This window comes from Frieseomelitta varia, unplaced genomic scaffold (assembly GCF_011392965.1).
Source record: "Frieseomelitta varia isolate USP_RPSP 00005682 unplaced genomic scaffold, Fvar_1.2 scaffold_131, whole genome shotgun sequence".
Classification (NCBI taxonomy): Eukaryota; Metazoa; Arthropoda; class Insecta; order Hymenoptera; family Apidae; genus Frieseomelitta; species Frieseomelitta varia.
Window position 1 is genome coordinate 984,630 of NW_025108984.1, and position 14,304 is coordinate 998,933.

The following is a 14,304-nucleotide window of genomic DNA, read 5'->3' on the forward strand; positions in this document are numbered from 1 at the left end:
GTCTCATTTTTGTCATAAATTTTTTCATCGTATGTGTTTCAAGTATTATAGTGAATACGACATTTCGTAAATTTCAAACCTTTTGCTGTGTTTGTGTAATGTGATCTACGAACTAATGAGAAATCTATATTTAATCAGAATTATGATTTAAACAATCGAAAATAGCATTGATGCGAATATATTATGTATTTTCAAAGCTTCTGCTGTAAAATATTCAATTAAACATGAAAATCACTAGACGTCAATCTAACATCTTAAACCTGATTGAGAATTTTATAAAATATTAGTTTTCTTTTTTTTAATTTTTCAGTGTTGAAAAACATTAAAGTCACTAATAATATTTGCATCAAGTACTAACACAAATTTTTTGAAAATTATGTTTTTGTTAATTGAAAAGCACACATTTTTCGATGTTACTTTCTGGAAAGAAAAGAAAGAAACGAGAGGATTGTGAAAATCTCTAGGTACATTTCTGGTAACTTAATGAGATTGAACGTTTTTCGGATCGAAGGTTTTTTTTTTAAGATTAAACGTACAAATTATATTGAACAGTGGTCGTTTTTTAAACATTCATTTGATCGGAATGAAAGTGGTAGAAAAATGTCAAGGTATTTGTAAAAAGTACTATAACACGAAATATGTGTTTCGTTTATTTCTTAATGTTGGCAGGCCGCCTATCGATTCTCCCCACGTACACACCTCCTCTTCAGTCATCGATTGCACTTTTTGCACCTGCCATTTTTTTTCCAGAGTAATGAGAGCCTCATCTCGAATCAGTAGCACGAGGGTGCAGTAAAACAGGCCTGACCTGCGAGACCACCCTCACCCTCTTCGTCTCAATGAATCTTTCATATTCAATACCATTCGAAAATTTCTGAAGTGTCTCCTGCAAGTAAGAAAGAAAAAGACAAAGAGAGGTACACTTGAGGAGCCAAAGTGTGCAACGAGGAAGGAACAACGCCGCCATCAGTAAGAAAGAAAAGGAGGGAAAAAGACAGACGTAGAAGAAGGTGAAAGTAAGAGAGAGAGACGGACAGAGGGTGGGTGGTGGGGGGCTCTCGGTTTTAAGAGAGAGAGGGAGAGAGAGGAGGTCGAAGGGAGTCGAGCGAGGAGAATGACGGATAGCCAGCAGCAGTTTTGCTTGCGTTGGAACAACTTTCAAGCTAATATCACCAGCCAATTCGAGGCCCTCAGGGATGACGAGGACTTCGTCGATGTCACCTTAGCCTGCGACGGTAGGCGTCTCCAGGCGCACAAGGTTGTCCTCTCCGCGTGCAGCCCTTACTTCAAGGAGTTGTTCAAGGTTAGAAAACCTTACCCGCCTTGCTTCTCTCAGTGCTAATTCCTCGATGTTCCCACACACCACCCCTCTACCCCTCCGTCTTCTCTCCCTCCCTTCCTCCCTTCCTTCCCCTTTAGCTCATCATTCTTACCTTCTTTGAGACTCATGCTTTGCTTTAAACATGGTTGAAATTGAAGTTCTTATTCATAATTCTCGTGTATCATGTCGTGACACTGTGTCGTAATGGCCCGTATATATTTTTGTATGTAGTTTTGCGCTATAAGAATGTTACTTCTTGGTGATCATTGTACTTCTCAGTACACAATGATCATTTCGATCGACCTCAGCGTTATTAATTTTGATACATATCCTGTATAAATTTAGTATATTATTTACATAATCGTTGACAATTATGATAAAAAGAAAATAAAAGTTCGGTTAAATTTAATAAAATTATACACTACCGCTCACTGGTAGTGTATAATTTGCATTTCAATGTTTCTAATGTTAATGCCAGTTTTAACGCTAGTACTAATAAATTTATTATCAAGTAAAACAAAACTTTAAAACAAAACTTTAAATTTATTATCAAGTAAAACAACATTATTTATTTTCAGTTTTAAGTTTGTATCCTACGTCAAAATTAAAATTTGTATTTTGTTCTACATTTATATATATTTTTTTTATAGTTTGGCATACGTTGAATCTACTTATGTAATTTTGTATGAAGCAAATTCTGTAATATTCTGTATGCTTTAGTAATTAATCATATAATCTTGTTACTTTTGAATACTTAAATATATTAAACATTTACATTTATTACTTCTAAAATGTCAACCTACTAAAAAGAGAATGATAATATTATTTATGTTTGTATATAAGTGTTGATTTTGATACTTCATGCAAAATAAAGAGAAATTTGTGAATTTAAATATATTATCATTAAATATAATTTTGAAACCTTTTAAAGACACAAACCTTTTAAAGACATGTTCAATTTAACAAAATTATTATATTAAATAAGATTGAAATGAATAACTTTCTGTGATTTTTATATGAAGATGTATAATCATGAGCTCATGCTTCAGCTTTTATTTTTTTTAAATATTGTAGATAATAAATCTATATTATAAATCAGATATAATAGTGTCTATAGATTAAAGTCAGATTAAAAATTATAAAGAATATAATGGTATAAATACTAATAGAAAACAAGAACAACAGTTTTTATCAATGATACATTGCGTTTCATTCTTTGTATTATTATATTTTTTAGATCTTTTGTATCTTTATACTTTTATTATACATTAAATGTACAAATATATTCAAAATTTCATTTTTTGTTATTTGTATATCAACATATTTTAGAGTTGGCCATAAAGTAAAATACGATGAATGTAAAATAAAATAGAGGAAAAAATTGAATTTCAAAATATAATAATATTATGTTATTATAACTATAATAATTCTAAGTAATGATATTATATGGAAAATTACATCTTTTAATATAATTAAAAAAATAAAAAGCTTAATAATCATTTTATTGATAAAATTGGTATTTGCTCTTTTAGTTTTTATAAATGCTGCTTGTCTATATTATAATTGATTGTCTATATTATAATTTCATTATCAAAGCATATAATTGTTATTTGACATATTTGCTTAAGAAATATATTTCTAATTTGTATTTATTATCTGTAATTGCTATTGGTTTTTTACGTAATAATTTTGGTATAGAACTAAATATAAAAATAAAAAGTTATATCTGCAAATATGTATTAAATAAATATATAATGTGTTCTTATAGACAAACCCATGCAAACATCCAATAATATTCATGCGTGATGTGGAATTTGAACATCTGCAGTCACTTTTGGAGTTCATGTATGCTGGAGAGGTTAACATATCTCAAGCAGAATTGCCTACATTTCTAAGAACTGCTGAGTCTTTACAAATCCGTGGCCTCACTGACTCTCAAAATAATCAGCACAACAACGAAAAGGTTTGTTTTCAAAAATTTATGAATGATACATATTGTTTATATTATCTTTAATATAACTAATTTAAAATCTTTGAATTAGTATCAGTGCTGGTTGAATAATCTATCGATATTTTAGTATTAATTGAAAATATAGTAAAAATGTACATTAGAATAGTTATATGAAATGAATATACATTGATGTAAAATATGAATGGGAGGATATCGATAAAAATATCTCTGTACTAATAGTATTGCTGATATTAAAATAATCATTTATTTCTTTAAAAATACTTATGTAATTTCAACTTGTCTTTTCTAGCATTTGAAGACAAACAACATACACGCATCAAATGGCCGTGGGCTGATCTCACCAAATTTGGAGGAGGATCGTAGTAAAACTCCACCAACCTCGAGTCCTCCACCACTAAAAAGGCTGTGCAAACGAAGTGATTCGCCTCAAATATCTAGTCCAGTACCAGCTGCGGCGGCCTGTGCAACTGGAACGCCACGCACACGGCCATTAATTGAGCCACAGGTTCAACTTGACTGTTATAAAGATCTCGATATTGTTGAGGTTAGTTTAATTTTTATTAATTTCATATTCACTATTTAAAGGTATACTTTTTAATACGTATGAACATACAATGAATATAGAGAATTATAAATATATTGAATTTATTATTAATGGAAATTAATTATTAATAGAATAATTTTTGTCTCTTGGAAATAATAATAATAATAATTTTTATTTTAGCCAAAAATAGAATTACCAGAATATGGAAGCGATGATGATTGTTCTCCAAAACAGGAGGTCAACACACTGCCAAGTGGTTTTCTTAGCCTTGATGGTGGCATGGAAGTTTTGCCATCTTATCCACCTTCCTATCAAGGTAGTTATGATACGCATCGATCAATGTATTATTATTTAATTTATTTATTTGAAACTTACATTTTTACAATTCTATATCGATTGTAGAAAAAATTTTTTGTATTTCTAAATTAATTTACATTTTGTAGGTGGAGGAGCAGGAGGAGGAGGAGGTGGAGGAGGGGGTGGAGGATCGTTAGAAGGTGGGATGCCAGGACCATCTCATGCTAGTAATACGGAATTAAATCAAGAGCAACAAGGTAAGTGATTGTCCGTCCCAACCCTAATTTTTTGGTAGTTGCGAGCACCATTACAAACAGCAACAACCTAGCCGATCATGTCGGACAGAATTTTTTGGATGCGAATATAAAGATGGAAGGAGAAGGAGAGCCTCGGTTTGAAATGGTAAGCTCGTGTAGCTCGGTAGCTCTTGCTAGGCGGTAGGAGAGAAAGGAAAAGAAAGAGAAGAAAGGAATGTATGTGTGTGTGTGTACGAAAGTGAGAAACAAATATCAAGAGAGAAAGAGTGTAAGAAAGACAGAGTTAAGAATGTGTAGATGAGTGCGAAAGAGAGAAAGGAAAAGAAGAGACATTTGACACTCGGAGGCGATTTTCTGATTTTATCCAGGGGAGTGCAGTTTGCGGCAGTTGTGTGAGAAAGTCAGCTGCGTGTACACATATACTCGGGCTCTCTACCTGTTTATATTATTTGCCAGAATTGGAGGTGATACTAAAAGACTAAAAATAAATTTTGCATAGATTAATTTTTACAAAAGGAGAACTCTACACTTGCGTTATTTTTTATGTTAGATATGAATTATAATTTATTTTTTATATTAAGTTTTTTTTTAATTAAAAGTTATTTTAGGTTTATTTAAAATTGTAAATATAATTTTTAGAAATTGAAGCAATGAAAATTGAGAAATTGGGGAAAGAAAGAATAATTTTAAATGGTTAGATGTAAAAAAACAAATCCCTCCGTCTGGTAAAATTGCCTGTCCGTTGCTTCTATGTTTTCCATTATTGTCTTTTCGAAGCTACGCCAATTGGAAATTTTGAATAATTTTATTATTTTTATTCGTACAATTCTTTAAAATTATAATAATTTGGAGTACATCATCCAATAAAATATTAATATTAAAATGAAACATTGATAAAATTTTATTTGTTTTAATTGACAATTATTTTGTATTATAAATTTTTACTATTGTATAATTTGTATGATTTCATCTAATTGGCGTTGTTTTTCTGTGTACTCATATATATCCTATGGCAGAACACCCTAACTGGAATATATAGCAGAATTATTGCTTGATGCTAAATTTTGTTATAAGCTTCTTGGTTATGGTCAGTGTTTAATTACGGTGTTGTAATTAAAAAAAAAAAATAATTAATATCTTCGGCTTCACTAATCAAATTATGTAATAATTCAATAATACAAGATTTATAATATAATCAGTAATTATTTCTCAAAATTTAATTACTATTAACTTTGAAATTTTGATATAAATTCTTAGCATTATATTTTAATACATTATAGTATATTATATGTTATTTTTGTTATTTTTTATTTTAATTATAATTCTTATTTGGAGACAAATTCAAATGATAAAATTTTATTTATATTTATTATTCTAAAGTTAGATTAAAATTATTTGTAATGTGAAATACAGAACAAATAACACACAATATAAAATGTTCTTATTTGTTATTATTACTTTTAACAATGATACAATAATTATATAAGATTTTATATCATTAAGACTTATATGTGTCAAGCGCAATTTTTCAAACGTAAAAGGGTGTTATTGTCAAGAAACAATTGTATAATAATCTCGGAGGATGCAGCGCGAACTCTCACGCCTCATGTCCCAATAACACACGCTTACCATTTGTCTCCGATGTGTGCGCGTTAACAAACGCGCGATATCGTTGTACGCACGACAGGTAGTAATAGGATCAACCAATATTGTTTATTAATTATATGCATTATTAAATTTAGAAAATATTTTGATTACTTAACAAAGTATTACTTCAAGTTAAACTTGTAGAGAACTAGATAAAAATTTCTATCAAAAATTAGAATTTAAAATCAAACTTCAAATTTATTTACACAATAAAAGTAGTAGTTTGCGATTCAACTATATCAATATTTTTACAGTTAAAATAAAATAAATGTATAGTTGTAATTGACGTGTTATGAATATACTGTTTTCATTTTTTTAAAAAGAGTAATGCAGTAATTTTGAGTAAATGAATAAATATAATATATGTAATTAAAATAAGAGGAATTATGCAAAGAATAATGTAATTTGTATTTAAAATTCTAAGAGTGATCCTATTACTAAATTAGGTAGAATATATAATAGTCGTGTGGCTAGGGTTTGTTAGCTGGTTGTTGCTGTCCGGTGGTGGCTGGCAAATCGGAGACCCCACCCATAAATCCATTCAATAAAACAAAACAAAAAAAATTAACTCCCTTCTCCGTGCTGCCTCTACCGGGTTAGAGCAAGTTGTGTGTGTGTTGCAGCTGACCTACGCAAACTGCACTCGCTGGACCCACGCCCCTGTCCTGTCTGCAACCGCATGTACAGTAACTTGTCGAACCTACGTCAGCACATGCGTCTGATCCACAACCCTCAGAGTGTCACATGCCCCCTCTGTAACAAGCCATTCAAGACCAAGCTCTACCTGAAACGCCACCTGGTCAGCTTCCATGAGCTCAGCGTGGCAGACAGGCATCGTCAGGAAGAAATCTACCAACAGCAACAGCCTAAAGCTCAACAACAGACTGGAGCGCAAACTCATCTACAAATCCAGGCACAACAAACAGATACAGTTAAATCCTTTTCTGCGCCCAGAGTTTCTATGGAAGAGGGTACAGCTACGGTAACTCTGGAGAACAAATCAAGAGTATTCCAAGATGGTGCTTATGAGGTCAATCAGACCAATGCTGAATCGAAGCACTTTCAAAGCAGCATGATGCAGTTTGATACTGCATACCACTAATGCGCCTTAGTTTCTTCGGCCCATTTGTGATAGCTTTTTGGTTGAGTAGGTTTAATACCAGTAATTTCTGGTAACTACAATATAATATAGTCTTTTGAAGAAAGGTGCAGTGAAGAGATTAAGAGTTTGTGTTGTGATGGAGAGTACTAAAGATTTATAGAATTATTAATTGATCATTTTTTATAAAATTACTTATCAACTATTGTTTTTATATCAAGTGCTTAAGTTTATAAGCCGTACTTTTGTTATTATTATTATTATTTTTTTTTTTTGAAACAAAATTTCAAGATTTTTAGTTTATTTGCAGTAAGTGATAGAATAGTAACAACATAGAAGTCTTTAGAGTACAAACAAAGAATTTAAGGAATTTGAATGAATGAAATGAAAGATAAAATATTTATCATCAAAAAATGATGAAGTTTTTAAAATTTTATTATATCTTCGTTACTTATTGTTACATAATTTCTTTTCTTGCCAGTTCTTTAGCATTTTACATTTCACTAATCTTTTTTAGTAAATTACATTTTATTAAAACTAAATTCAGAATTTATAAATGTGTATATGTATACATATACATTTATAAATATTTCTATATATATATGTATATATATAACATAATTTTCACTTAAAATTCATCTTATGATTTTCAATTTAACTTTCATTGCAAAATAATGTTTTTAATGTTAAGAACGAGCGAGATGAATTATTTACAAACCGTTTATAAATCATTCGTTGAAATTCAGAAGTTTTGCTCTAAAGATTTTTGAACGAAATGACTGAAATTACTTTTGTACTATGCTATCCACACAGCACTCTGCTCAATAGAATAATCTTTTCACAGTGTCTTACAATAACTAATGAAACAATAGTCCTTGAAGGACAACTCGCAAAAGGTGCCGTGCCTATTCGTCGTAAGGAGAAGCGAGAAAATATTCCTTAAACAAAAGAAGAAACAAGAAAGAAATCACAAATAACCGCCGCAAGTGGAACAGCCATCCCACCTCGTACTGATTATTCCGCGAGCCAGGATAACTTGTTGTTTTATTTGATGCTATACAGTGTTATACAGACTACAGATATTTACAACGATATTATATTCTTACAGAGGATTATATTTACTTTATTGATTGCGTCACACGACTGGGTGACACGCACAGAAACTCCCAGGATGACGTACGAACATATTATAATATATTTTTCACCGCGTAGCAGTTTAACGGTGCAATAGACAGCCAACCGATTTTACAGCTCAAGCAGATTTACAGAGGATTTATTATTGACAGTTATCGATGGGAAACCACCGTGATGCAGCAGATTGAATTTAATATATTATAAGAGGCCCGTGTCCGAGATGGCTTTTCTTGTGAATTTTTTTACATGCTCTAATGTGATATTACAGAGCCGAATTTATTAATTCTCATCAAATTTTTAACAAATTACGTTCAATCTAATTTTGTTTTCGATTTCTTTCTGATACCAGACAAAATTACTTTTTCAAATTGTAAAACATTCCAGTTTTGTTTTTCATTTTTGCTACTATTGTTCTGGTTCAACATTGAGTTGATACGTTTAACGTCATTAATTCTTGAGATATTAGATCTTTTTCTGGATAAAATCATAAGCAGTATTACTTTTATTATTCCATTTTTATTTCGTTGATAGAGATACATTTAAAACATTAAGATATTGATATTACAAATGAACTATATTCTTATAAACCATACGTACATGTATTAATTTAGAAATAGCGTTATAGTTTCTTTCATAGAGTATTATTTTATAGAACGAGTTGCTTTACTGATATTTATCTAATAATGTCAATTATAATATATTTTACAGTTTTTAATCAAACTTTTGAAAGCAATTTTGAACTTTTTTCCTCTTTTACTGATGCTTTAGTATTTTTAAGATATTTGAGTAAATGTCTACTAAATAAGTTTTGGAAATGCTTTTGTACAAATTCAGTACTAACATGTTAGGTTGCTGATTAACATAAGTAGCATGCGCGATAAATAAGTCTGCTTTAAGTTACATTAATCTAAATGTATCGAATTTGTTTGTCAGTATCTTATAATGTGTACATGTCTACAAATGTATACAGAATACGAGGTATTTTATATTTTTATATTTCGGAATTGTCAGCTTTCATAGAACTTTTCAAGTATTTCATATCTCCATTTATTTAAAGAGAAAAGAGAAACGAAAAAGCCATTTCAGATACCGCCGAACTCCATAGCCATAGTACCACACAGTACAACTCAGGATCTTTTATATTATATTTTACAGATGACAATAGTTCCGTGAGCGCGATGTCCTCGACAAATTTTTCACTATACACTTTACGTCAGAGTCTGAAATTTTCAACAATTCAATATCTATTCAAATCGTTATTACATGAATGATAATTTTAAAAACTTTCAATCTTTTTTTTTTTTCTTCTTATGAATCATCGCATTTATTGTCACACGATTAAATCAATCGACGAATTATTTTCTTTTTTCTTTTTTCTTTTTTTTTTTTGCGACATAAATACAGCGTTTGAAATTTTCTTTTAAATCCCTCTATCTATTTCTTTTCGTTTGTTTGCCTTTTGAATAGTTGTCGGAATAATTGTAGGATTGTTGAAAATTTTACGATAGGCTCCGAGTTCGAAGAAAGTCGAAATGTTTCTCGAGTTGATCGCGCCGTTCACACAGGCTCCTTACCTCACGATTTACAATCAAATCACAGATGCAGCTATATATTATTATAATAAGTATATTTACATACCGTTTTACAATAGTGCCGGGGTCGCAACGACTGCGACGAATCAAATTTTAAAGGAAAAACAACACGCCAGACCCATTAACCACGAAAGAGATAGGAAAACGAACTAACTCCAATACTTTCGTCTCGTACGTGGACGGTTTTTCATTTTCTTATTGTTGCACTTTTTCCGAAGGTTTTTCTATTCGTTTTCTTCTTTTTTTTTTTTTAACGCGTGGAACAGAGAGCTTCGTGCCCAGCGCATAGTTTTTACTGACTCTAAGATTAGAATATAAATGTTGCATATCATGTTATTAAGATTGTTGTACAGACAGCCTGTTGCAAACCTCGGTCTACGGTTCCTCTCTTAACATTTGCGTCTTTCCATTTCATTTCTCTTTATTAAATCTTGGCAATGGAAGGAAAGATTACATTACATACAACTTTTATTGTGATTGGATCTGATCAAATTGTTCGTTCTGTTGTTTTCTTTTGTATGTTAGATCATAGCTTTCTGTGTGATGACATGATCATCTTTCTTTTTTTTTTTTTTTTTACATTTTATTGTTTGTAAGAGTTCGAAGAAAGAAACCACAGTTTCAATTTCCAGAAGATATAGCTATATGTAGTACACTTGGTTATGGATTTTAGATACATTCCATTTATTAGTATCGACATAAGTTCTTCGATTCTAAAAAGATTATTTTGCCATGAATTTTCAATATTCGATCTGTCATAAATGCATGGTGTAATAATTTGTTTGAAGTATTGTTTGTAAATATGTTTCTTGTATTATCAACTCTCTTGTTATTCTTTCTATTCGATTTGAATATTAGTTTTAGAATATTGATATATGACATACACACACACACACAAACATATATATAGATATATCAATAAATGAATATTCATTGTTACTTTACAATAGAAGGTTAGCTGCAGTGGCAGCGTTTGATTATTTATTTGTACAATAATCGATCGAATTGGCTCCCTAGACCGAGATTCATGTTCATATACATATATCATACACACACATACAGCACATAGCCAGAATCAAACAGCGAGCCGCAATGATAGAGTTACATAGAACGAGTAAAGCCAGGAAAACCCAGAATTGATGATTTGAAACAAAATGAAAACGAAACGAAGCAGACAGTTACAGGGAAATCATTTTTCTAACTCGCAATCTTTCGCTGGGCATTAAAAGTGATATAACGATCAGCCGATTAGTTGATTGATTGATTAATTGATTGATTGATTGATTGATTGATTGATTGAAACATTCCAATAGATAATGCAGTTTTTCCATTTTTCCAAACAAATGAGAGATAAACCGCCGAATAATCAACAAATTAACACCGAAAAAGCCAAAAAGTTTATTGTCTAGGAAACGTCTAAGTCCGGAGAAAGCACCTTTTCGCAGAATTTTATCCCCCTTCCCGTGTTTCTTTCGGGAAACGTTTTGTTTTAATCGGTGGGCGATTTGAAAATTGGAAAGTTGAGATGCTTGTTCGAGTTTAAGGGGTGAACGCGAGAAATCTGAAGTCGAGATGAAAAGGATACAAAAAAAAAAAAAAAAAAAAAAAAAAAAAAAAAAAAAAAAAAAAAAAAAAAAAAATCAAAAAAAAAAAAAAAAAAAAATAAATAAATAAATAAAATAAAATAAAAGAGAAAAAGATCAGAAAAATGTCGTGAAGCAGAAAAATTAGAGATATTTTTGGAACTAAAGTGTCGAGGAATTTTGGGATTCGAAGCGTTGGGAAAAATTCTCTGTAGTGAAACCATTTATAAAATTGTCCAGAAATTAGGTATTTTCAACGTTGCGATGATTTTGCGAAATTTTTGTGTACAGGTTTCGATTCGAAAGCTGTGAACTTTCTAATTTTCGATTCAACTATACTATTCTTCCTTTTTTTTTTCCTTTTTCTTTCTTTCTTTTTTTTTTTTTCTTGTCAGTCGGAGAAACAAAAGAGTATAAACGAAGATTCGACGAGTAGCTACGGATATTAACATTCCCATTTTTCATTGATCGATTCGTTTCAATTACTATTTATTTCTACCATTATTTATTCCAAGTATAATAATAATAATAATAATAATAATAATAATAATAATAATAATAATAATAATAATAATAATAACAGTACTAATATTAATAATAATACTAATACTAATACTAATAACAGTAATAATAATAATAATAATAATAATAATCCAAAATGTTTGCAAGATGCATTGAAATGAACTTTTCGATTAAACATTAAGTTTCTTTTTTTGTTGTCCTGTCCGACTCCTTTTCTTTTCAAGGAAAGTGCATTTGCTTAGTTGTTGTATATACTGTAAATGACAGCGATTTCGTGTACTCGAGAGCTAGTAATTAACCATTAGAGTTAGACTTTAGAGTTAACCAAAAGAGGAGATTGGTTTCTCGTTCGGTTTATAGATTTTTCTATTTCGAAAAAAGGGGATGGTAGCTTCCTTTAATTATTATTCGTAAGAACGAAATCTAGTCAAATTTGAGAGGTTCGACAAATTTCTACGACGTGTCAAAAAGGTGGGGGGAGGGGGGGGGGAGAAAAAGAAAAAAGAAATTATTATTTATTATCAATTAATCGTACTTACCAAGTGAATTTTATAAATTAGCTACGCGTCTTCTTTAATCGTTTTGTTATTCTCTTCTCGATTAGAGAAACAATTTTTTAACGTTTCAAGTTAAAGTTAAGACGAGAAACTAATTGAGTAAGAACGGATAAAAATGCTTTCTTTTTAAGTATGTATTATTACGCAGTATTATTCAATTCCGTTCTCTTTTTCTTTTTCTTCTTCTTTTTTTTTCGACACAGATTATAGAACCGAAGGTAAATTATAGAACGTCAAACTAGGTGATACTAAATGAAAAAGAAAAATAATAAATTTCGCAATATACGAAAATGAAAATTGACGCGCGAAGAATTTTCGTGAGTAAGAGACATATAGTTCACTGAAATTGCGACCGTAGAATTTGCTAATTACAAATATTATGTATTAAAAATTAATCTCATATCTCTTAGTTCTTCTCTCTCTCTCTCTTTCTCTCTTTCTCTCTCTCTGTCTCTCTCTTTCACCCTTTTCCTCTCTTTAATATGTACGTCTATCATTCTTATATCATAACATAAGGAATTTTCTACTTGATAGCGTACTCAAACGACCAGTATTTCACTATATTTTTTAATAGTGATTTTTATAACTGTAAAGGCGAAGTAGTCGATAGTGCAATCTTTCGAGCGTAAGTGTAGTTAGCGCATCAGTATTAAAATGAATGCATAAGAATATATGCAAATCTCGTGCAATTCTCTGTAATTACGTATTTTTCCTTTTTTTTTTTTTTTTTTTTTTTTTTTGTGAATTTTACGTGGATTTATCCGATAATGCGATTTTCATCGATGATCTGCAGACATTGCTTTTTGCGTAATTTACACTTTTGGAAAATGTTTGACTGCAAATGTAATTTCTTTTTATTTTTTTGTTCTCAAGTTTCCTTTTTTTTTTTTTTTATTCCTAATCGCCATTCTCGTTTCAATTTTTCAAAGTTTTTATGTTTAGAGAAATTGAAATAAGAAATCATCGAATTACCGGTATATATATCGATATATATATTGGTCGATTAAGTTTGTATTCATTTAACCTCTTGCGCTGGAATAACGTGCCACGAGAGTTTTTTGCCCCAAATTGTAACATTTTCTTAGTTTTAAGTATATTTAAATGTAACCCAGGCAAAACAAATGATAAATTTGTTACTTCTCAATGATTTTTATCCAGTGATGTCATACCCGACGAGTTTAGAAAGAAAAAGAATGCGACGAATTATATTGCATTGTATTATTGGTTCGGTCACTCGTTACGGTCCGCGCGAACCAGTTGCCAGCGCAAGTGGTTAAAAAAACGAATGTATTATTGATGAGTGATGATGATCATTAATTGTTGCTATTTACAGCGTATTTTCTTTGGACAAAATTCTTAATCGAATTATTGTAGAAAGATTTTGTATTGACAGTTACTTGTCAGATTTACTTTTGTAAAATTTACTCCCTGATACAATTATATATTTAGTTCGTTATTGTACGATTCGTGTTTTTTTAAATTAAGAAAAAGACCAATCTGAATTACAAAAAACGATGTACTAGAATATTTTGGTCTTCAATCAAAATTAGTGTGATTCGTTATCGTTATAGATCATGTTTATAATTTAGTACGATTCGAAGAAATGTTACAGCTTTGTATTAACTTTGTATTAAATCTGTAGACGTTTCTTTTTCTTTTTTCAAATTATCAATCTCTTTCGTTTGTTCAAATAAATAAATATATATATATATATATATATATATATATATATATATATATATATATATATATATATATATATATATATATATATATATA

The 14,304-nt window shown here is 30.2% G+C and overlaps 1 protein-coding gene across 3 annotated transcripts in view; it reads left to right on the top strand.

The window, feature by feature from the left end:
• Window positions 1-528: 528 nt before the first annotated feature.
• The window catches only part of LOC122529269 (zinc finger and BTB domain-containing protein 12-like), a 36,162-nt gene continuing 22,386 nt past the window's right edge, over window positions 529-14,304 (top strand). The window contains exons 1-6 of one of the 3 annotated variants that reach the window (XM_043655219.1): window positions 529-1,303; window positions 3,090-3,284; window positions 3,583-3,837; window positions 4,018-4,153; window positions 4,281-4,391; window positions 6,662-7,534. In XM_043655219.1, the coding sequence (XP_043511154.1) occupies window positions 1,115-1,303; window positions 3,090-3,284; window positions 3,583-3,837; window positions 4,018-4,153; window positions 4,281-4,391; window positions 6,662-7,140 (1,365 nt within the window). In that variant the 5' untranslated portion in view covers window positions 529-1,114 and the 3' untranslated portion in view covers window positions 7,141-7,534. Of the gene's footprint in view, window positions 1,304-1,349; window positions 1,545-3,089; window positions 3,285-3,582; window positions 3,838-4,017; window positions 4,154-4,280; window positions 4,392-6,661; window positions 7,538-14,304 lie in introns of those variants that run through there. The other 2 variants (XM_043655238.1, XM_043655229.1) reach the window with 2 other exon arrangements.